Below are 24,389 nucleotides of genomic sequence, written 5' to 3'. Positions count from 1 at the left end.
GGACTCTGCTGACTGTACCTGGGTCTGTAACAATACAGTAACAGGATGGAGCTAGCGTAGCAGGACTCTGCTGACTGTACCTGGGTCTGTAACAATACAGTAACAGGACGGAGCTAGCGTAGCAGGACTCTGCTGACTGTATCTGGGTCTGTAACAATACAGTAACAGGACGGAGCTAGCGTAGCAGGACTCTGACTGTACCTGGGTCTATAACAATACAGTAACAGGATGGAGCTAGCGTAGCAGGACTCTGACTGTACCTGGGTCTATAACAATACAGTAACAGGATGGAGCTAGCGTAGCAGGACTCTGCTGACTGTACCTGGGTCTGTAACAATACAGTAACAGGATGGAGCTAGCGTAGCAGGACTCTGCTGACTGTACCTGGGTCTATAACAATACAGTAACAGGATGGAGCTAGCGTAGCAGGACTCTGCTGACTGTACCTGGGTCTGTAACAATACAGTAACAGGATGGAGCTAGCGTAGCGGGACTCTGACTGTATCTGGGTCTATAACAATACAGTAACAGGATGGAGCTAGCGTAGCAGGACTCTGCTGACTGTACCTGGGTCTATAACAATACAGTAACAGGACGGGGCTAGCGTAGCAGGACTCTGACTGTACCTGGGTCTGTAACAATACAGTAACAGGATGGAGCTAGCGTAGCAGGACTCTGCTGACTGTACCTGGGTCTGTAACAATACAGTAACAGGATGGAGCTAGCGTAGCAGGACTCTGACTGTACCTGGGTCTGTAACAATACAGTAACAGGATGGAGCTAGCGTAGCAGGACTCTGCTGACTGTACCTGGGTCTGTAACAATACAGTAACAGGATGGAGCTAGCGTAGCAGGACTCTGACTGTACCTGGGTCTGTAACAATACAGTAACAGGATGGAGCTAGCGTAGCAGGACTCTGCTGACTGTACCTGGGTCTATAACAATACAGTAACAGCATGGAGCTAGCGTAGCAGGACTCTGACTGTACCTGGGTCTATAACAATACAGTAACAGGATGGAGCTAGCGTAGCAGGACTCTGCTGACTGTACCTGGGTCTGTAACAATACAGTAACAGGATGGAGCTAGCGTAGCAGGACTCTGACTGTACCTGGGTCTGTAACAATACAGTAACAGGATGGAGTTAGCGTAGCGGGACTCTGACTGTACCTGGGTCTGTAACAATACAGTAACAGGATGGAGCTAGCGTAGCAGGACTCTGACTGTACCTGGGTCTGTAACAATACAGTAACAGGACGGAGCTAGCGTAGCAGGACTCTGCTGACTGTACCTGGGTCTGTAACAATACAGTAACAGGATGGAGCTAGCGTAGCAGGACTCTGACTGTACCTGGGTCTGTAACAATACAGTAACAGGATGGAGCTAGCGTAGCAGGACTCTGACTGTACCTGGGTCTGTAACAATACAGTAACAGGATGGAGCTAGCGTAGCAGGACTCTGCTGACTGTACCTGGGTCTGTAACAATACAGTAACAGGATGGAGCTAGCGTAGCAGGACTCTGCTGACTGTACCTGGGTCTATAACAATACAGTAACAGGATGGAGCTAGCGTAGCAGGACTCTGCTGACTGTACCTGGGTCTGTAACAATACAGTAACAGGATGGAGCTAGCGTAGCAGGACTCTGACTGTACCTGGGTCTATAACAATACAGTAACAGGACGGAGCTAGCGTAGCAGGACTCTGCTGACTGTACCTGGGTCTGTAACAATACAGTAACAGGATGGAGCTAGCGTAGCAGGACTCTGCTGACTGTACCTGGGTCTATAACAATACAGTAACAGGATGGAGCTAGCGTAGCAGGACTCTGCTGACTGTACCTGGGTCTATAACAATACAGTAACAGGATGGAGCTAGCGTAGCAGGACTCTGACTGTACCTGGGTCTGTAACAATACAGTAACAGGATGGAGCTAGCGTAGCAGGACTCTGACTGTACCTGGGTCTGTAACAATACAGTAACAGGATGGAGCTAGCGTAGCAGGACTCTGACTGTACCTGGGTCTGTAACAATACAGTAACAGGATGGAGCTAGCGTAGCAGGACTCTGACTGTACCTGGGTCTATAACAATACAGTAACAGGATGGAGCTAGCGTAGCAGGACTCTGACTGTACCTGGGTCTGTAACAATACAGTAACAGGATGGAGCTAGCGTAGCAGGACTCTGCTGACTGTACCTGGGTCTGTAACAATACAGTAACAGGATGGAGCTAAGCGTAGCAGGACTCTGCTGACTGTACCTGGGTCTGTAACAATACAGTAACAGGATGGAGCTAGCGTAGCAGGACTCTGACTGTACCTGGGTCTGTAACAATACAGTAACAGCATGGAGCTAGCGTAGCAGGACTCTGCTGACTGTACCTGGGTCTGTAACAATACAGTAACAGGATGGAGCTAGCGTAGCAGGACTCTGACTGTACCTGGGTCTGTAACAATACAGTAACAGGATGGAGCTAGCGTAGCAGGACTCTGACTGTACCTGGGTCTATAACAATACAGTAACAGGATGGAGCTAGCGTAGCAGGACTCTGACTGTACCTGGGTCTATAACAATACAGTAACAGGATGGAGCTAGCGTAGCAGGACTCTGACTGTACCTGGGTCTATAACAATACAGTAACAGGATGGAGCTAGCGTAGCAGGACTCTGACTGTACCTGGGTCTATAACAATACAGTAACAGGATGGAGCTAGCGTAGCAGGACTCTGCTGACTGTACCTGGGTCTGTAACAATACAGTAACAGGATGGAGCTAGCGTAGCAGGACTCTGACTGTACCTGGGTCTGTAACAATACAGTAACAGCATGGAGCTAGCGTAGCAGGACTCTGACTGTACCTGGGTCTGTAACAATACAGTAACAGGATGGAGCTAGCGTAGCAGGACTCTGACTGTACCTGGGTCTGTAACAATACAGTAACAGGATGGAGCTAGCGTAGCAGGACTCTGCTGACTGTACCTGGGTCTGTAACAATACAGTAACAGGATGGAGCTAGCGTAGCAGGACTCTGCTGACTGTACCTGGGTCTGTAACAATACAGTAACAGGATGGAGCTAGCGTAGCAGGACTCTGACTGTACCTGGGTCTGTAACAATACAGTAACAGGATGGAGCTAGCGTAGCAGGACTCTGACTGTACCTGGGTCTGTAACAATACAGTAACAGGATGGAGCTAGCGTAGCAGGACTCTGACTGTATCTGGGTCTGTAACAATACAGTAACAGGATGGAGCTAGCGTAGCAGGACTCTGCTGACTGTACCTGGGTCTGTAACAATACAGTAACAGGATGGAGCTAGCGTAGCAGGACTCTGCTGACTGTACCTGGGTCTATAACAATACAGTAACAGCATGGAGCTAGCGTAGCAGGACTCTGCTGACTGTACCTGGGTCTGTAACAATACAGTAACAGGATGGAGCTAGCGTAGCAGGACTCTGACTGTACCTGGGTCTGTAACAATACAGTAACAGCATGGAGCTAGCGTAGCAGGACTCTGACTGTACCTGGGTCTATAACAATACAGTAACAGGATGGAGCTAGCGTAGCAGGACTCTGACTGTACCTGGGTCTGTAACAATACAGTAACAGGATGGAGCTAGCGTAGCAGGACTCTGACTGTACCTGGGTCTATAACAATACAGTAACAGCATGGAGCTAGCGTAGCAGGACTCTGACTGTACCTGGGTCTGTAACAATACAGTAACAGGATGGAGCTAGCGTAGCAGGACTCTGCTGACTGTACCTGGGTCTGTAACAATACAGTAACAGGATGGAGCTAGCGTAGCAGGACTCTGCTGACTGTACCTGGGTCTATAACAATACAGTAACAGGATGGAGCTAGCGTAGCAGGACTCTGACTGTACCTGGGTCTATAACAATACAGTAACAGGATGGAGCTAGCGTAGCAGGACTCTGCTGACTGTACCTGGGTCTGTAACAATACAGTAACAGGATGGAGCTAGCGTAGCAGGACTCTGCTGACTGTACCTGGGTCTATAACAATACAGTAACAGGATGGAGCTAGCGTAGCAGGACTCTGCTGACTGTACCTGGGTCTGTAACAATACAGTAACAGGATGGAGCTAGCGTAGCAGGACTCTGACTGTATCTGGGTCTGTAACAATACAGTAACAGGATGGAGCTAGCGTAGCAGGACTCTGACTGTACCTGGGTCTATAACAATACAGTAACAGGATGGAGCTAGCGTAGCAGGACTCTGACTGTACCTGGGTCTATAACAATACAGTAACAGGATGGAGCTAACGTAGCAGGACTCTGACTGTACCTGGGTCTGTAACAATACAGTAACAGGATGGAGCTAGCGTAGCAGGACTCTGACTGTACCTGGGTCTGTAACAATACAGTAACAGGATGGAGCTAGCGTAGCAGGACTCTGCTGACTGTACCTGGGTCTGTAACAATACAGTAACAGGATGGAGCTAGCGTAGCAGGACTCTGACTGTACCTGGGTCTATAACAATACAGTAACAGGATGGAGCTAGCGTAGCAGGACTCTGACTGTACCTGGGTCTGTAACAATACAGTAACAGGATGGAGCTAGCGTAGCAGGACTCTGCTGACTGTACCTGGGTCTGTAACAATACAGTAACAGGATGGAGCTAGCGTAGCAGGACTCTGCTGACCGTACCTGGGTCTATAACAATACAGTAACAGGATGGAGCTAGCGTAGCAGGACTCTGACTGTACCTGGGTCTATAACAATACAGTAACAGGATGGAGCTAGCGTAGCAGGACTCTGACTGTACCTGGGTCTGTAACAATACAGTAACAGGATGGAGCTAGCGTAGCAGGACTCTGCTGACTGTACCTGGGTCTATAACAATACAGTAACAGGATGGAGCTAGCGTAGCAGGACTCTGACTGTACCTGGGTCTATAACAATACAGTAACAGGATGGAGCTAGCGTAGCAGGACTCTGACTGTACCTGGGTCTGTAACAATACAGTAACAGGATGGAGCTAGCGTAGCAGGACTCTGACTGTACCTGGGTCTGTAACAATACAGTAACAGGACGGAGCTAGCGTAGCAGGACTCTGACTGTACCTGGGTCTATAACAATACAGTAACAGGATGGAGCTAGCGTAGCAGGACTCTGACTGTACCTGGGTCTGTAACAATACAGTAACAGGATGGAGCTAGCGTAGTAGGACTCTGACTGTACCTGGGTCTGTAACAATACAGTAACAGGATGGAGCTAGCGTAGCAGGACTCTGACTGTACCTGGGTCTGTAACAATACAGTAACAGCATGGAGCTAGCGTAGCAGGACTCTGACTGTACCTGGGTCTGTAACAATACAGTAACAGCATGGAGCTAGCGTAGCAGGACTCTGACTGTACCTGGGTCTGTAACAATACAGTAACAGCATGGAGCTAGCGTAGCAGGACTCTGCGACTGTACCTGGGTCTGTAACAATACAGTAACAGCACGGAGCTAGCGTAGCAGGACTCTGACTGTACCTGGGTCTGTAACAATACAGTAACAGGACGGAGCTAGCGTAGCAGGACTCTGCTGACTGTACCTGGGTCTATAACAATACAGTAACAGGACGGGGCTAGCGTAGCAGGACTCTGCTGACTGTACCTGGGTCTGTAACAATACAGTAACAGGATGGAGCTAGCGTAGCAGGACTCTGACTGTACCTGGGTCTATAACAATACAGTAACAGGATGGAGCTAGCGTAGCAGGACTCTGACTGTACCTGGGTCTGTAACAATACAGTAACAGGATGGAGCTAGCGTAGCAGGACTCTGACTGTACCTGGGTCTGTAACAATACAGTAACAGGATGGAGCTAGCGTAGTAGGACTCTGACTGTACCTGGGTCTGTAACAATACAGTAACAGGATGGAGCTAGCGTAGCAGGACTCTGCTGACTGTACCTGGGTCTATAACAATACAGTAACAGGATGGAGCTAGCGTAGCAGGACTCTGACTGTACCTGGGTCTGTAACAATACAGTAACAGGATGGAGCTAGCGTAGCAGGACTCTGCTGACTGTACCTGGGTCTATAACAATACAGTAACAGGATGGAGCTAGCGTAGCGACCGCCGCTAGGCTAGCTAGCTCATTTGTTGTCAGCCAGAACGGCCCTAAAGATCCAACACATATTAAAATCATTCTTTATTTGGCATTTTGAACTTTCATCAACTTTTAAAAACACGTTTCAATGGGCTCACTGATCCTTAGGACCTGGACAGCAAACTGAGAATCAAAACACGTGAAACAAGCATGTTGTTGTTGTTGTTGACGGGAACAGAACGCTGTAAACAAACAATCAATAGTCCCACGGGCTGAGAACGGAACATCTCTGAGAAATGACAAGATGTCAACAGATCTGGAGGTGAATAACAGAACATCTCTGAGAAATGACAAGATGTCAACAGATCTGGAGGTGAATAACGGGACATCTCTGAGAAATGACAAGATGTCAACAGATCTGGAGGTGAATAACAGAACATCTCTGAGAAATGACAAGATGTCAACAGATCTGGAGGTGAATAACAGAACATCTCTGAGAAATGACAAGATGTCAACAGATCTGGAGGTGAATAACAGAACATCTCTGAGAAATGACAAGATGTCAACAGATCTGGAGGTGAATAACAGAACATCTCTGAGAAATGACAAGATGTCAACAGATCTGGAGGTGAATAACAGAACATCTCTGAGAAATGACAAGATGTCAACAGATCTGGAGGTGAATAACAGAACATCTCTGAGAAATGACAAGATGTCAACAGATCTGGAGGTGAATAACGGAACATCTCTGAGAAATGACAAGATGTCAACAGATCTGGAGGTGAATAACAGAACATCTCTGAGAAATGACAAGATGTCAACAGATCTGGAGGTGAATAACGGGACATCTCTGAGAAATGACAAGATGTCAACAGATCTGGAGGTGAATAACAGGACATCTCTGAGAAATGACAAGATGTCAACAGATCTGGAGGTGAATAACAGAACATCTCTGAGAAATGACAAGATGTCAACAGATCTGGAGGTGAATAACGGAACATCTCTGAGAAATGACAAGATGTCAACAGATCTGGAGGTGAATAACAGAACATCTCTGAGAAATGACAAGATGTCAACAGATCTGGAGGTGAATAACGGGACATCTCTGAGAAATGACAAGATGTCAACAGATCTGGAGGTGAATAACAGAACATCTCTGAGAAATGACAAGATGTCAACAGATCTGGAGGTGAATAACAGAACATCTCTGAGAAATGACAAGATGTCAACAGATCTGGAGGTGAATAACAGAACATCTCTGAGAAATGACAAGATGTCAACAGATCTGGAGGTGAATAACAGAACATCTCTGAGAAATGACAAGATGTCAACAGATCTGGAGGTGAATAACAGAACATCTCTGAGAAATGACAAGATGTCAACAGATCTGGAGGTGAATAACAGAACATCTCTGAGAAATGACAAGATGTCAACAGATCTGGAGGTGAATAACAGAACATCTCTGAGAAATGACAAGATGTCAACAGATCTGGAGGTGAATAACAGAACATCTCTGAGAAATGACAAGATGTCAACAGATCTGGAGGTGAATAACAGAACATCTCTGAGAAATGACAAGATGTCAACAGATCTGGAGGTGAATAACAGAACATCTCTGAGAAATGACAAGATGTCAACAGATCTGGAGGTGAATAACAGAACATCTCTGAGAAATGACAAGATGTCAACAGATCTGGAGGTGAATAACAGAACATCTCTGAGAAATGACAAGATGTCAACAGATCTGGAGGTGAATAACAGGATGGAAACTCTGCCTAGTCGGACAACGTTTCTCTCTCTTTCCAACCTTTCACGTGGTTTCTACAAGTCATTAGGTAAAAACGCCAGTAATTCTGATCAAATAAAACAGATTTCACGACCCAGAGGAATTATTCTGAGTCAGAAATAACAGTCTGGTGTTTCACTGCCATGTCAGAGAGAGAGACAGAGAGAGACAGAGAGAGACAGAGAGTCAGAGAGAGAGACAGAGAGAGACAGAGACAGAGAGACAGAGAGAGACAGAGAGAGGGACAGAGAGAGACAGAGAGACAGAGAGACAGAGAGAGAGACAGAGAGAGACAGAGACAGAGAGACAGAGAGAGACAGAGAGACAGAGAGAGAGACAGAGAGACAGAGACAGAGAGAGAGACAGAGAGAGAGACAGAGAGACAGAGAGAGAGACAGAGAGAGGGACAGAGAGAGACAGAGAGACAGAGAGACAGAGAGAGAGGGGACAGAGAGAGGGACAGAGAGACACAGAGAGAGAGAGAGACAGAGAGACAGACAGAGAGAGACAGAGAAAGACAGAGACAGACAGAGAGAGAGAGAGACAGAGAGAGAGACAGAGAGAGAGACAGAGAGAGACAGAGAGAGACAGAGAGAGGGACAGAGAGAGACAGAGAGACAGAGAGACAGAGAGAGAGACAGAGAGAGACAGAGACAGAGAGACAGAGAGAGACAGAGAGACAGAGAGAGAGACAGAGAGACAGAGACAGAGAGAGAGACAGAGAGAGAGACAGAGAGACAGAGAGAGAGACAGAGAGAGGGACAGAGAGAGACAGAGAGACAGAGAGACAGAGAGAGAGAGGGACAGAGAGAGGGACAGAGAGACACAGAGAGAGAGAGAGACAGAGAGACAGACAGAGAGAGACAGAGAAAGACAGAGACAGACAGAGAGAGAGAGAGACAGAGAGAGAGAGAGAGAGACAGAGAGAGACAGAGAGAGAGAGAGAGAGAGACAGAGAGAGACAGAGAGAGAGAGAGACAGAGAGAGAGAGACAGAGAGAGAGAGAGAGAGAGACAGAGAGAGAGAGAGAGAGAGAGAGAGAGAGAGAGAGACAGAGAGAGACAGAGAGAGACAGAGAGAGACAGAGAGAGACAGAGAGAGAGAGAGAGAGACAGAGAGAGAGAGACAGGTCCCTGCACTGCCTGCCTGGCTGTTCAAAAGGGGAAATTACCCTTCAAATGAAATGCTTCCCGCTAAATGTGAACGTTTAAAACCAACTGCCATCCCTTCAGCTGTCTGCAATTACTGCTGAGGAGAGAGACCATTACCTGATTAGAACAAGTCAAACACTACAGGAACAATTTAAACCTTATTAGAAAAGCACCAGGCTCCATTTGGAGTGATATTTAACCTTCTGCCCCCTGATGATAATGTAGAAACATGATCTGACTGATCTGAACCTCACGGAACATTCACATATCAGAGAGAGAGAGAGAGAGACAGAGACAGAAGGAGAGAGACAGAGACAGAAAGACAGAGACAGAAAGAGACAGAGACAGAAGGAGAGAGACAGAGACAGAAGGAGAGAGACAGAGACAGAAGGAGAGAGACAGAGACAGAAGGAGAGAGACAGGACGAACAGACAGGCAGAGAAACAGGACAGAACAGAGACTCCCCCGCCCCTCGCCCCCCTCCCGTGCCCCTCGCCCCCCTCCCGTACCCCTCGCCCCCCTCCCGTGCCCTCGCCCCCTCCCGTGCCCCTCGCCTCCTCCCGCACCCTCACCGTCCCCCTCCTCCCCGCACTCCTCCCCGCACCCCTCCCCTCCCCTACCCCTCACTCCGCCCCCTCCCCGCCCCTCACCCTCCTCCCGTACCCCTCACTCCCTCCAAGGTCTTCCTACCTTGAAGGTGACAGAGGCCTTGGTGCAGTAGAAGCCTATGGAGACAACAGGGTCTTTCGGTGGGTTCTGCTGCGGGCTGGAGCGGCCTCCCTCTTCCCCCTGCGGGTAGAAGCCTTCCTCTCCCTCCTCATCCTCAGCTCCCACGATGGCTGGGACGAAGGACCAGGCCCAGGACACCCAGCCCTGGTCCCCCTCCTCCCCCTGCATGTACATCTCTGGGCTGGGGTACTGTCCTGCCATGGCCTGGGCCTCTGGGTCTCCTTCCAGACCTGAGGAACAATAACACAAATCAGTCAGCTTGGTGTCAATACACTGGAAGGCTGGGGGACTAGGGGAAGGCTGGAGGACTATAAGGCTGGGGGACTAGGGGAAGGCTGGGGGACTAGGGGAAGGCTGGGGGACTAGGGGAAGGCTGGGGGACTAGGGGAAGGCTGGGGGACTAGGGAAGGCTGGGGGACTAGGGGAAGGCTGGGGGACTAGGGGAAGGCTGGGGGACTAGGGGAAGGCTGGGGGACTATAAGGCTGGGGGACTAGGGGAAGGCTGGGGGACTAGGGGAAGGCTGGAGGACTATAAGGCTGGGGGACTAGGGGAAGGCTGGAGGACTAGGGGAAGGCTGGAGGACTATAAGGCTGGGGGACTAGGGGAAGGCTGGGGGACTAGGGGAAGGCTGGGGGACTATAAGGCTGGGGGACTAGGGGAAGGCTGAAGGACTAGGGGAAGGCTGGGGGACTAGGGGAAGGCTGGGGGACTATAAGGCTGGGGGACTAGGGGAAGGCTGGGGGACTATAAGGCTGGGGGACTATAAGGCTGGGGGACTAGGGGAAGGCTGGGGGACTAGGGGAAGGCTGGGGGACTAGGGGAAGGCTGGGGGACTATGGGAAGGCTGGGGGACTATAAGGCTGGGGGACTAGGGGAAGGCTGGGGACTAGGGGAAGGCTGGGGGACTATAAGGCTGGGGGACTATGGGAAGGCTGGGGGACTATAAGGCTGGGGGACTAGGGGAAGGCTGGGGGACTAGGGGAAGGCTGGGGGACTATGGGAAGGCTGGGGGACTATAAGGCTGGGGGACTAGGGGAAGGCTGGGGGACTAGGGGAAGGCTGGGGGACTAGGGGAAGGCTGGGGGACTAGGGGAAGGCTGGGGGACTAGGGGAAGGCTGGGGGACATGGGGAAGGCTGGGGGACATGGGGGAAGGCTGGGGGACTATAAGGCTGGGGGACTAGGGGAAGGCTGGGGGACTATAAGGCTGGGGGACTAGGGGAAGGCTGGGGGACTAGGGGAAGGCTGAAGGACTATAAGGCTGGGGGACTAGGGGAAGGCTGGGGGACTATAAGGCTGGGGCACTAGGGGAAGGCTGGGGGACTATAAGGCTGGGGGACTAGGGGAAGGCTGGGGGACTATAAGGCTGGGGGACTAGGTGAAGGCTGGGGGACTATAAGGCTGGGGCACTAGGGGAAGGCTGGGGGACTATAAGGCTGGGGGACTAGGGGAAGGCTGGGGGACTATAAGGCTGGGGGACTAGGGGAAGGCTGAAGGACTATAAGGCTGAAGGACTATAAGGCTGGGGGACTAGGGGAAGGCTGGGGGACTATGGGAAGGCTGAAGGACTATAAGGCTGGGGGACTAGGGGAAGGCTGGAGGACTAGGGGAAGGCTGGGGGACTAGGGGAAGGCTGGGGGACATAGGGAAGGCTGGGGGACTAGGGGAAGGCTGGGGGACTATGGGAAGGCTGGGGGACTAGGGGAAGGCTGGGGGACTAGGGGAAGGCTGGGGGACTAGGGGAAGGCTGGGGGACTATGGGAAGGCTGGGGGACTATAAGGCTGGAGGACTAGGGGAAGGCTGGGGGGACTATAAGGCTGGGGGACTAGGGGAAGGCTGGGGGACTAGGGGAAGGCTGGGGGACTAGGGGAAGGCTGGGGGACTAGGGGAAGGCTGGGGGACTAGGGGAAGGCTGGGGGACTATAAGGCTGGGGGACTAGGGGAAGGCTGGGGGACTAGGGGAAGGCTGGGGGACTAGGGGAAGGCTGGGGGACTAGGGGAAGGCTGGGGGACTATAAGGCTGGGGGACTAGGGGAAGGCTGGGGGACTAGGGGAAGGCTGGGGGACTAGGGGAAGGCTGGGGGACTATGGGAAGGCTGGGGGACTAGGGGAAGGCTGGGGGACTAGGGAAGGCTGGGGGACTAGGGGAAGGCTGGGGGACTAGGGGAAGGCTGGGGGACTAGGGGAAGGCTGGGGGACTAGGGGAAGGCTGGGGGACTAGGGGAAGGCTGGGGGACTATAAGGCTGGGGGACTATGGGAAGGCTGGGGGACTATAAGGCTGGGGGACTAGGGGAAGGCTGGGGGACTAGGGGAAGGCTGGGGGACTAGGGGAAGGCTGGGGGACTATAAGGCTGGGGGACTAGGGGAAGGCTGGGGGACTAGGGGAAGGCTGGGGGACTAGGGGAAGGCTGGGGGACTATAAGGCTGGGGGACTAGGGGAAGGCTGGGGGACTATGGGAAGGCTGAAGGACTATAAGGCTGGGGGACTAGGGGAAGGCTGGGGGACTAGGGGAAGGCTGGGGGGACTAGGGGAAGGCTGGGGGACTAGGGGAAGGCTGGGGGACTAGGGGAAGGCTGGGGGACTATAAGGCTGGGGGACTAGGGGAAGGCTGGGGGACTAGGGGAAGGCTGAAGGACTATAAGGCTGGGGGACTAGGGGAAGGCTGGGGGACTATAAGGCTGGGGGACTAGGGGAAGGCTGGGGGACTATAAGGCTGGGGGACTAGGTGAAGGCTGGGGGACTATAAGGCTGGGGCACTAGGGGAAGGCTGGGGGACTATAAGGCTGGGGGACTAGGGGAAGGCTGGGGGACTATAAGGCTGGGGGACTAGGGGAAGGCTGAAGGACTATAAGGCTGAAGGACTATAAGGCTGGGGGGACTAGGGGAAGGCTGGGGGACTATGGGAAGGCTGAAGGACTATAAGGCTGGGGGACTAGGGGAAGGCTGGGGGACTAGGGGAAGGCTGGAGGACTAGGGGAAGGCTGGGGGACTAGGGGAAGGCTGGGGGACATGGGGAAGGCTGGGGGACATAGGGAAGGCTGGGGGACTAGGGGAAGGCTGGGGGACATGGGGAAGGCTGGGGACTAGGGGAAGGCTGGGGGACTATGGGAAGGCTGGGGGACTAGGGGAAGGCTGGGGGACTAGGGGAAGGCTGGGGGACTAGGGGAAGGCTGGGGGACTATGGGAAGGCTGGGGGACTATAAGGCTGGAGGACTAGGGGAAGGCTGGGGGACTATAAGGCTGGGGGACTAGGGAAGGCTGGGGGACTAGGGGAAGGCTGGGGGACTAGGGGAAGGCTGGGGGACTAGGGGAAGGCTGGGGGACTAGGGGAAGGCTGGGGGACTATAAGGCTGGGGGACTAGGGGAAGGCTGGGGGACTAGGGGAAGGCTGGGGGACTAGGGGAAGGCTGGGGGACTAGGGAAGGCTGGGGGACTATAAGGCTGGGGGACTAGGGGAAGGCTGGGGGACTAGGGGAAGGCTGGGGGACTATGGGAAGGCTGGGGGACTAGGGGAAGGCTGGGGGACTAGGGGAAGGCTGGGGGACTAGGGGAAGGCTGGGGGACTAGGGGAAGGCTGGGGGGACTAGGGGAAGGCTGGGGGACTAGGGGAAGGCTGGGGACTAGGGGACTAGGGGAAGGCTGAAGGACTATAAGGCTGGGGGACTAGGGGAAGGCTGGAGGACTATAAGGCTGGGGGACTATGGGAAGGCTGAAGGACTATAAGGCTGGAGGACTAGGGGAAGGCTGGGGGACTAGGGGCTGGGGACATGGGGAAGGCTGGGGGACATGGGGAAGGCTGGGGGACATGGGGAAGGCTGGGGGACATGGGGAAGGCTGGGGGACAAGGGGAAGGCTGGGGGACATGGGGAAGGCTGGGGGACTATAAGTCTGGGGGACTAGGGGAAGGCTGGGGGACTAGGGGAAGGCTGGGGGACTAGGGGAAGGCTGGGGGACTAGGGGAAGGCTGGGGGACTAGGGGAAGGCTGGGGGACTAGGGGAAGGCTGAAGGACTATAAGGCTGGGGGACTAGGGGAAGGCTGGAGGACTATAAGGCTGGAGGACTAGGGGAAGGCTGGGGGACTAGGGGAAGGCTGGGGGACTAGGGGAAGGCTGGGGGACATGGGGAAGGCTGGGGGACTAGGGGAAGGCTGGGGGACTAGGGGAAGGCTGGGGGACTATAAGGCTGGGGGACTAGGGGAAGGCTGGGGGACTAGGGGAAGGCTGGGGGACTAGGGGAAGGCTGGGGGACATAGGGAAGGCTGGGGGACTAGGGGAAGGCTGGGGGACATGGGGAAGGCTGGGGGACAAGGGAAGGCTGGGGGACATGGGGAAGGCTGGGGGACTATAAGTCTGGGGGACTAGGGGAAGGCTGGGGGACATGGGGAAGGCTGGGGGACATGGGGAAGGCTGGGGGACATGGGGAAGGCTGGGGGACATGGGGAAGGCTGGGGGACATGGGGAAGGCTGGGGGACTAGGGGAAGGCTGGGGGACTAGGGGAAGGCTGGGGGACTAGGGGAAGGCTGGGGGGACTAGGGGAAGGCTGGGGGACATGGGGAAGGCTGGGGGACTAGGGGAAGGCTGGGGGACTATGGGAAGGCTGGGGGACTAGGGGAAGGCTGGGGGACTAGGGGAAGGCTGGGGGACTAGGGGAAGGCTGGGGGACTAGGGGAAGGCTGGGGGACTAGGGGAAGGCTGGGGGACTAGGGGAAGGCTGGGGGACTAGGGGAAGGCTGGGGGACTAGGGGAAGGCTGGGGGACTAGGGGAAGGCTGGGGGACTAGGGGAAGGCTGGGGGACATGGGGGAAGGCTGGGGGGACATGGGGAAGGCTGGGGGACATGGGGAAGGCTGGGGGACATGGGGAAGGCTGGGGGACAAGGGGAATAATTGAGTTTAGTTCATTAGGATCCCCATGCAGCAGTTACCCTTCCTGTGGTCCACACAGAACACAAGTACAGAACAAGTTTAGACATGAACAACCTGAGGTGTCCTGTAATAAGACAAGACATGACAACCTGAGGTGTCCTGTAATAAGACAGATGAACAACCTGAGGTGTCCTGTAATAAGACAAGACATGAACAACCTGAGGTGTCCTGTAATAAGACAAGACATGAACGACCTGAGGTGTCCTGTAATAAGACAAGACATGAACGACCTGAGGTGTCCTGTAATAAGACAAGACATGAACAACCTGAGGTGTCCTGTAATAAGACAAGACATGAACAACCTGAGGTGTCCTGTAATAAGACAGACATGAACAACCTGAGGTGTCCTGTAATAAGACAAGACATGAACAACCTGAAGTGTCCTGTAATAAGACAAGACATGAACGACCTGAGGTGTCCTGTAATAAGACAAGAACAACCTGAGGTGTCCTGTAATAAGACAAGACATGAACAACCTGAGGTGTCCTGTAATAAGACAGACGAACAACCTGAGGTGTCCTGTAATAAGACATGAACAACCTGAGGTGTCCTGTAATAAGACATGAACAACCTGAGGTGTCCTGTAATAAGACAGACATGAACAACCTGAGGTGTCCTGTAATAAGACAAGACATGAACAACCTGAGGTGTCCTGTAATAAGACAAGACATATACAACCTGAGGTGTCCTGTAATAAGACAAGACATGAACAACCTGAGGTGTCCTGTAATAAGACAAGACATGAACAACCTGAGGTGTCCTGTAATAAGACAAGACATGAACGACCTGAGGTGTCCTGTAATAAGACAGACATGAACAACCTGAGGTGTCCTGTAATAAGACAAGACATGAACAACCTGAGGTGTCCTGTAATAAGACAAGACATGAACGACCTGAGGTGTCCTGTAATAAGACAAGACATGAACAACCTGAGGTGTCCTGTAATAAGACAAGACATGAACAACCTGAGGTGTCCTGTAATAAGACAAGACATGAACAACCTGAGGTGTCCTGTAATAAGACAAGACATGAACAACCTGAGGTGTCCTGTAATAAGACAAGACATGAACGACCTGAGGTGTCCTGTAATAAGACAAGACATGAACGACCTGAGGTGTCCTGTAATAAGACAAGACATGAACAACCTGAGGTGTCCTGTAATAAGACAGACATGAACAACCTGAGGTGTCCTGTAATAAGACAAGACATGAACAACCTGAGGTGTCCTGTAATAAGACAAGACATATACAACCTGAGGTGTCCTGTAATAAGACAAGACATGAACGACCCAAGGTGTCCTGTAATAAGACAAGACATATACAACCTGAGGTGTCCTGTAATAAGACAAGACATGAACGACCTGAGGTGTCCTGTAATAAGACAAGACATGAACGACCTGAGGTGTCCTGTAATAAGAGGACCCTTGTCAAATGAAATCTGTATGATTGACATATTGATGAAATATAGACGGTTAAATAAAGTCCAATGTGTTCAACCATATGAATCTCGGCTCCTGTTTAAACACTCAACCTAGAAACCTTAAAACCTTAAAACAACAAGCTCTTTGCAGACTTAGTGATAATGCAATTATAGGAAACTCTCATCATTTCAGGGAACGAATGAACCATCGGTGAAAGAAAACACAGCTTTTATTACACCGCAGTGAGTCCGCGGCGTGACGTAGCCCTCTTAATGAATTTGGCTTTCCTGTGGGTTGGACTTCCTGTGGGTTGGACTTCCTGTGGGTTGGACTCGGCAAAGTTGATTCAGCTGAACAACGACTGGAAGCAGAACCAGAGAGAGCAGTGCCTCGGAGGGTTGGGTAGGTTGGTGCCAGAGAGAGCGGTGCCTCGGAGGGTTGGTAGGCTGGTGCCAGAGTGAGCGGTGCCTCGGAGGGTCGGTAGGTTGGTGCCAGAGAGAGCGGTGCCTCGGAGGGTCGGTAGGTTGGTGCCAGAGAGAGCAGTGCCTCGGAGGGTTGGTAGGCTGGTGCCAGAGTGAGCGGTGCCTCGGAGGGTCGGTAGGTTGGTGCCAGAGAGAGCGGTGCCTCGGAGGGTCGGTAGGTTGGTGCCAGAGAGAGCAGTGCCTCGGAGGGTTGGGTAGGTTGGTGCCAGAGAGAGCAGTGCCTCGGAGGGTCGGTAGGTTGGTGCCAGAGAGAGCGGTGCCTCGGAGGGTCGGTAGGCTGGTGCCAGAGAGAGCGGTGCCTCGGAGGGTTGGTAGGCTGGTGCCAGAGAGAGCAGTGCCTCGGAGGGTTGGGTAGGTTGGTGCCAGAGAGAGCAGTGCCTCGGAGGGTTGGTAGGCTGGTGCCAGAGTGAGCAGTGCCTCGGAGGGTCGGTAGGTTGGTGCCAGAGAGAGCGGTGCCTCGGAGGGTCGGTAGGTTGGTGCCAGAGAGAGCGGTGCCTCGGAGGGTTGGTAGGTTGGTGCCAGAGAGAGCAGGTGAGGCAGGATGTAGTGCTTTTCAGTCAGGTAGGCAGACAGGTAGGTAAGCAGGCAATCGGTCAGCCAGCCAGCCAGCCAGTCAGTCAGCCAGTCAGCCAGGGGAGAGGAGCTGGGGGCTGTGGGGCTGTAGGTGAACCACTCGGCCAGGGGGCTGGGGAGAGGAGCTGGGGACTGGGGAGAGGAGCTGGGGTCTGAGGAGAGGAGCTGGGGTCTGAGGAGAGGAGCTGGGGTCTGAGGAGAGGAGCTGGGGGCTGGGGAGAGGAGCTGGGGAGAGGAGCTGGGGTCTGGGGAGAGGAGCTGGGGTCTGAGGAGAGGAGCTGGGGTCTGAGGAGAGGAGCTGGGGGCTGAGGAGAGGAGCTGAGGACTGAGGAGAGGAGCTGGGGTCTGAGGAGAGGAGCTGGGGGCTGAGGAGAGGAGCTGGGGGCTGGGGAGAGGAGCTGGGGGCTGGGGAGAGGAGCTGGGGGCTGGGGAGAGGAGCTGGGGGCTGAGGAGAGGAGCTGGGGGCTGTGAGCGAGTCGCCAAGAGGAGGTCACGCGGTTCTCTAATGTAGCTCCCCTGACCTACGAACCTGTATCGTCGTGTCTGTTTCCCTGAGCTGGCCCGCTCCCCTCTGCGACAGCCAGGGGAAGGTGATGTCAATAGACGAGAATGTACTCGCTCGCTCTCAAAACAAAAACACGCGTGAGGTCACAGCACAGGAATCCCACAGGCTTAGGCGGTGAAAATTAGGTCATGTTTTAATTAAATCTTTCACTTTGCGAATTGGCAGTTGAGAAATCCACTGTTCTGGCTTTTTCTGGTCGTTGTTTTTTTTTTGTACTTCCTGTGAGAGGCTGAGGCGTCAGGTCTAAACACCAAACCCTTCTACTGGTCGTTGTTTTGTACTTCCTGTGAGAGTCTGAGGTGTTAAATCCAGTGAACAGAACTGTGTCTGGACCGAGGCTTTGAGGTGTTAAATCCAGTGAACAGAACTGTGTCTGGACCGAGGCTTTGAGGTGTTAAATCCAGTGAACAGAACTGTGTCTGGACCGAGGCTTTGAGGTGTTAAATCCAGTGAACAGAACTGTGTCTGGGCCGAGGCTTTGAGGTGTTAAATCCAGTGAACAGAACTGTGTCTGGGCCGAGGCTTTGAGGTGTTAAATCCAGTGAACAGAACTGTGTCTGGACCGAGGCTTTGAGGTGTTAAATCCAGTGAACAGAACTGTGTCTGGGCCGAGGCTTTGAGGTGTTAAATCCAGTGAACAGAACTGTGTCTGGACCGAGGCTTTGAGGTGTTAAATCCAGTGAACAGAACTGTGTCTGGGCCGAGGCTTTGAGGTGTTAAATCCAGTGAACAGAACTGTGTCTGGACCGAGGCTTTGAGGTGTTAAATCCAGTGAACAGAACTGTGTCTGGGACGAGGCTTTGAGGTGTTAACCTGTTGAGGTGTAGGGGGCAGTATTTTCACAGTCAGATGAAAACCCAAATTAAACTGGTTACTAGTCTGGCCCAGAAACTAGAATATGCATATTATTAGTAGATTTGGATAGAAAAAACACTGATGTTTCTAAAATTGTTTGAATTGTGTCTGTGAGTATAACAGAACTCATATGGCAGGCAAAAACCTGAGAAAAATCCAACCAGGAAGTGGAAAGTCAGAATCAGAAGAAGAACTACAATTCTCAATCGAAACTACAGTTTCTGTGGGGTCACGTAGCACTTCCTAAGGCTTCCATTGGCTGTCAACAGCCTTCAGAAAGTTCTTTCAGCATTCTCCTGTCACTGGGCAGATAATAGGAGCTCAGTCACTGAGTGGACTGCCTGGAGACAAAGGGATTGGATATGCGCGGTCCCGCGAGCGCGCCGTTCCTTCTTTTTCTTCTTGAATGAATATGCTATTGGAATATTATCGCAATTTTACGTTAAAAATACCATAAAGATTGATTTTAAACAGCGTTTGACATGTTTCTACGTACGGTAATGGAACATTTTTACTTTTCGTCTCTGGTACCGCGCTCGCGCGTTATGCCTTTGGATAGTGCTCTGAACGCACGAACAAATCCAGTGAACAGAACTGTGTCTGGGACAAGGCTTTGAGGTGTTACTCCTGGTAGTGAGACACAGACAGACAGACAGACAGACAGACAGACAGACAGACAGACAGACAGACAGACAGACAGACAGACAGACAGACAGACAGACAGACAGACAGACAGACAGACAGACAGACAGACAGACAGGGCCTCCAGATTCCCAGAGATAAAAAACTCTCTGACTCTGTCCCCAAAACCACACCCTGTCCCCTAGTGCACTACATAGGGAATAGGAAGACATTTGGAACACATCGTAAAAAGACGTCACTGGAACGGTTTTACGTCTCTGACCAGCAGGTGAGCTGGGAAACGTTCCTTTCCCCCCTCGGCACAGAGCTGAGCCTCTCTCTGTGACTGGATGAGAGAGGACACTACAGAGATGAGCCTCTCTCTGTGACTGGATGAGAGAGGACACTACAGAGCTGAGCCTCTCTCTGTGACTGGATGAGAGAGGACACTACAGAGCTGAGCCTCTCTCTGTGACTGGATGAGAGAGGACACTACAGAGCTGAGCCTCTCTCTGTGACTGGATGAGAGAGGACACTACAGAGCTGAGCCTCTCTCTGTGATTGGATGAGAGAGGACACTACAGAGCTGAGCCTCTCTCTGTGACTGGATGAGAGAGGACACTACAGAGCTGAGCCTCTCTCTGACTGGATGAGAGAGAGGACACTACAGAGCTGAGCCTCTCTCTGTGACTGGATGAGAGAGAGGACACTACAGAGCTGAGCCTCTCTCTGTGACTGGATGAGAGAGAGGACACTACAGAGCTGAGCCTCTCTCTGTGATTGGATGAGAGAGGACACTACAGAGCTGAGCCTCTCTCTGTGACTGGATGAGAGAGGACACTACAGTCTGAGCCTCTCTCTGTGACTGGATGAGAGAGAGGACACTACAGAGCTGAGCCTCTCTCTGTGACTGGATGAGAGACGACACTACAGAGCTGAGCCTCTCTCTGTGACTGGATGAGAGAGGACACTACAGAGCTGAGCCTCTCTCTGTGACTGGATGAGAGAGGACACTACAGAGCTGAGCCTCTCTCTGTGACTGGATGAGAGAGAGGACACTACAGAGCTGAGCCTCTCTCTGTGATTGGATGAGAGAGGACACTACAGAGCTGAGCCTCTCTCTGTGACTGGATGAGAGAGGACACTACAGTCTGAGCCTCTCTCTGTGACTGGATGAGAGAGGACACTACAGTCTGAGCCTCTCTCTGTGACTGGATGAGAGAGGACACTACAGTCTGAGTCTCTCTCTGTGACTGGATGAGAGAGGACACTACAGAGCTGAGCCTCTCTCTGTGACTGGATGAGAGAGGACACTACAGTCTGAGTCCAAATGTTGTGGATCTAAATGTTTTTCCTCATAATCCTGGACTATCGGACCACCATTTTATTACGTTTGCAATTGCAACAAATAATCTGCTCAGACCCCAACCAAGGAGCATTAAAAGTCGTGCTATAAATTCTCAGACAACCCAAAGATTCCTTGATGCCCTTCCAGACTGCCTCTGCCTACCCAAGGACGTCAGAGGACAAAAATCAGTTAACCACCTAACCGAGGAACTCAATTTAACCTTGCGCAATACCCTAGATGCAGTTGCACCCCTAAAAACTAAAAACATCTGTCATAAGAAACTAGCTCCCTGGTATACAGAAAATACACGAGCTCTGAAGCAAGCTTCCAGAAAATTGGAACGGAAATGGCGCCACACCAAACTGGAAGTCTTCCGACTAGCTTGGAAAGACAGTACCGTGCAGTATCGAAGAGCCCTTACTGCTGCTCGATCATCCTATTTTTCCAACTTAATTGAGGAAAATAAGAACAATCCGAAATTTCTTTTGATACTGTCGCAAAGCTAACTAAAAAGCAGCCTTCGCAAATGGAGGATGGCTTTCACTTCAGCAGTAATAAATTTATGAACTTCTTTGAGGAAAAGATCATGATCATTAGAAAGCAAATTACAGACTCCTCTTTAAATCTGGGTATTCCTCCAAAGCTCCATTGTCCTGAGTCTGCACAACTCTGCCAGGACCTAGGATCAAGGGAGATACTAAAGTGTTTTAGTACTATATCTCTTGACGCAATGATGAAAATAATCATGGCCTCCAAACCCTCAAGCTGCATACTGGACCCTATTCCAACTAAACTACTGAAAGAGCTGCTTCCTGTGCTTGGCCCTCCTATGTTGAACATAATAAACGGCTCTCTATCCACCGGATGTGTACCAAGCTCACTAAAAGTGGCAGTAATAAAGCCTCTCTTGAAAAAAGCCGAATCTTGATCCAGAAATTATAAAAAACTATCGGCCTATATCGAATCTTCCATTCCTCTCCAAAATTTTAGAAAAAGCTGTTGCACAGCAACTGACTGCCTTCCTGAAGACAAACAATGTATACGAAACGCTTCAGTCTGGTTTTAGACCCCATCATAGCACTGAGACTGCACTTGTGAAGGTGGTAAATGACCTTTTAATGACGTCAGACCGAGGCTCTGCATCTGTCCTCGTGCTCCTAGATCTTAGTGCCGCTTTTGATACCATCGATCACCACATTCTTTTGGAGAGATTGGAAACCCAAATTGGTCTACATGGACAAGTTCTGGCCTGGTTTAGATCTTATCTGTCGGAAAGATATCAGTTTGTCTCTGTGAATGGTTTGTCCTCTGACAAATCAATTGTAAATTTCGGTGTTCCTCAAGGTTCCGTTTTAGGACCACTATTGTTTTCACATATATTTTACCTCTTGGGGATGTCATTCGAAAACAATGTTAAATTTCACTGCTATGCAGACGACACACAGCTGTACATTTCAATGAAACATGGTGAAGCCCCAAAATTGCCCTCGCTAGAAGCCTGTGTTTCAGACATAAAGAAGTGGATGGCTGCAAACTTTCTACTTTTAAACTCGGACAAAACAGAGATGCTTGTTCTAGGTCCCAAGAAACAAAGAGATCTTCTGTTGAATCTGACAATTAATCTGGATGGTTGTACAGTCGTCTCAAATAAAACTGTGAAGGACCTCGGCGTTACTCTGGACCCTGATCTCTCTTTGAAGAACATATCAAGACTGTTTCAAGGACAGCTTTTTTCCATCTACGTAACATTGCAAAAATCAGAAATTTTCTGTCCAAAATGACGCAGAAAAATTTATCCATGCTTTTGTTACTTCTAGGCTGGACTACTGCAATGCTCTACTTTCTGGCTACCCGGATAAAGCACTAAATAAACTTCAGTTAGTGCTAAATACGGCTGCTAGAATCCTGACTAGAACCAAAAAATTTGATCATATTACTCCAGTGTTAGCCTCCCTACACTGGCTTCCTGTTAAGGCAAGGGCTGATTTCAAGGTTTTACTGCTAACCTACAAAGCATTACATGGGCTTGCTCCTACCTATCTTTCCGATTTGGTCCTGCCGTACATACCTACACGTACACTACGGTCACAAGACGCAGGCCTCCTAATTGTCCCTAGAATTTCTAAGCAAACGGCTGGAGGTAGGGCTTTCTCCTATAGAGCTCCATTTTTATGGAATGGTCTGCCTACCAATGTGAGAGACGCAGACTCAGTCTCAACCTTTAAGTCTTTACTGAAGACTTATCTCTTCAGTAGGTCCTATGATTAAGTATAGTCTGGCCCAGGAGTGTGAAGGTGAACGGAAAGGCTGGAGCAACGAACCGCCCTTGCTGTCTCTGCCTTGCCGGTTCCCCTCTTTCCACTGGGATTCTCTGCCTCTAACCCTTTTACAGAGGCTGAGTCACTGGCCTACTGGTGTTCTTCCATGCCGTCCATGGGAGGGGTGCGTCACTTGAGTGGGTTGAGTCACTGACGTGGTCTTCCTGTCTGGGTTGGCGCCCCCCCCTTGGGTTGTGCCATGGCGGAGATCGTTGTGGGCTATACTCGGCCTTGTCTTAGGACGGTAAGTTGGTGGTTGGAGACATCCCTCTAGTGGTGTGGGGGCTGTGCTTTGGCAAAGTGGGTGGGGTTATATCCTGCCTGTTTGGCCCTGTCCGGGGTATCATCGGATGGGGCCACAGTGTCTTCTGATCCCTCCTGTCTCAGCCTCCAGTATTTATGCTGCAGTAGTTTATGTGTCGGGGGCTAGGGTCAGTCTGTTACATCTGGAGTATTTCTCTTGTCTTATCCGGTGTCCTGTGTGTATTTAAATATGCTCTCTCTAATTCTCTCTTTCTGTCTTTCTCTCGGAGGACCTGAGCCCTAGGACCATGCCTCAGGACTACCTGGTATGATGACTCCTTGCTGTCCCCAGTCCACCTGGCCGTGCTGCTGCTCCAGTTTCAACTGTTCTGCCTGCGGCTATGGAACCCTGACCTGTTCACCGGACGTGCTTGTTGCACCCTCGACAACTACTATGATTATTATTATTTGACCATGCTGGTCATTTATGAACATTTTAACATTTTAACATTTTGACCATGTTCTGTTATAATATCCACCCTGCACAGCCAGAAGAGGACTGGCCACCCCTCATAGCCTGGTTCCTCTCTAGGTTTCTTCCTAGGTTTTTGGCCTTTCTAGGGAGTTTTTCCTAGGGAGTTTTTCCTAGCCACCGTGCTTCTTTCACATGCTTTGCTTGCTGTTTGGGGTTTTAGGCTGGGTTTCTGTACAGCACTTTGAGAATATCAGCTGATGTACGAAGGGCTATATAAAAATAAATTTGATTTGATTTTGATTTGAGTCTCTCTCTGTGACTGGATGAGAGAGGACACTACAGAGATGAGCCTCTCTCTGTGACTGGATGAGAGAGGACACTACAGAGCTGAACAGTCAGACTGGGGGATACTGGGGAATAAAGGACCGCTGGGGGAATAAAGGACCGCTGGGGAATAAAGGACCGCTGGGGGAATAAAGGACCGCTGGGGGGATAAAGGACCGCTGGGGGGGATAAAGGACCGCTGGGGGAATAAAGGATTGCTGGGGGAATAAAGGACCGCTGGGGGGAATAAAGGACCGCTGGGGGAATAAAGGACCGCTGGGGGAATAAAGGACCGCTGGGGGGAATAAAGGACCGCTGGGGGGATAAAGGACCGCTGGGGGAATAAAGGACCGCTGGGGGAATAAAGGACCGCTGGGGGAATAAAGGACCGCTGGGGGAATAAAGGACCGCTGGGGGAATAAAGGACCGCTGGGGGAATAAAGGACCGCTGGGGGAATAAAGGACCGCTGGGGGAATAAAGGACCGCTGGGGGAATAAAGGACCGCTGGGGGAA

At 51.5% G+C, this 24,389-nt stretch overlaps 1 protein-coding gene across 1 annotated transcript in view; it reads right to left on the bottom strand.

The window, feature by feature from the left end:
• The window catches only part of LOC106590749 (vacuolar protein sorting-associated protein 13B), a 258,600-nt gene that overhangs the window by 128,900 nt on the left and 105,311 nt on the right, over positions 1 to 24,389 (bottom strand). Inside the window, exon 9 of the mRNA XM_045713900.1 lies at positions 9,685 to 9,953. Within this exon, the coding sequence (XP_045569856.1) occupies positions 9,685 to 9,953 (269 nt within the window). The remainder of the gene's footprint in view (positions 1 to 9,684; positions 9,954 to 24,389) is intronic.

The sequence above is a fragment of the Salmo salar genome, unplaced genomic scaffold (genome assembly GCF_905237065.1).
Source record: "Salmo salar unplaced genomic scaffold, Ssal_v3.1, whole genome shotgun sequence".
NCBI lineage: Eukaryota > Metazoa > Chordata > Actinopteri > Salmoniformes > Salmonidae > Salmo > Salmo salar.
This window is presented reverse-complemented; position numbering and strand designations above follow the sequence as displayed.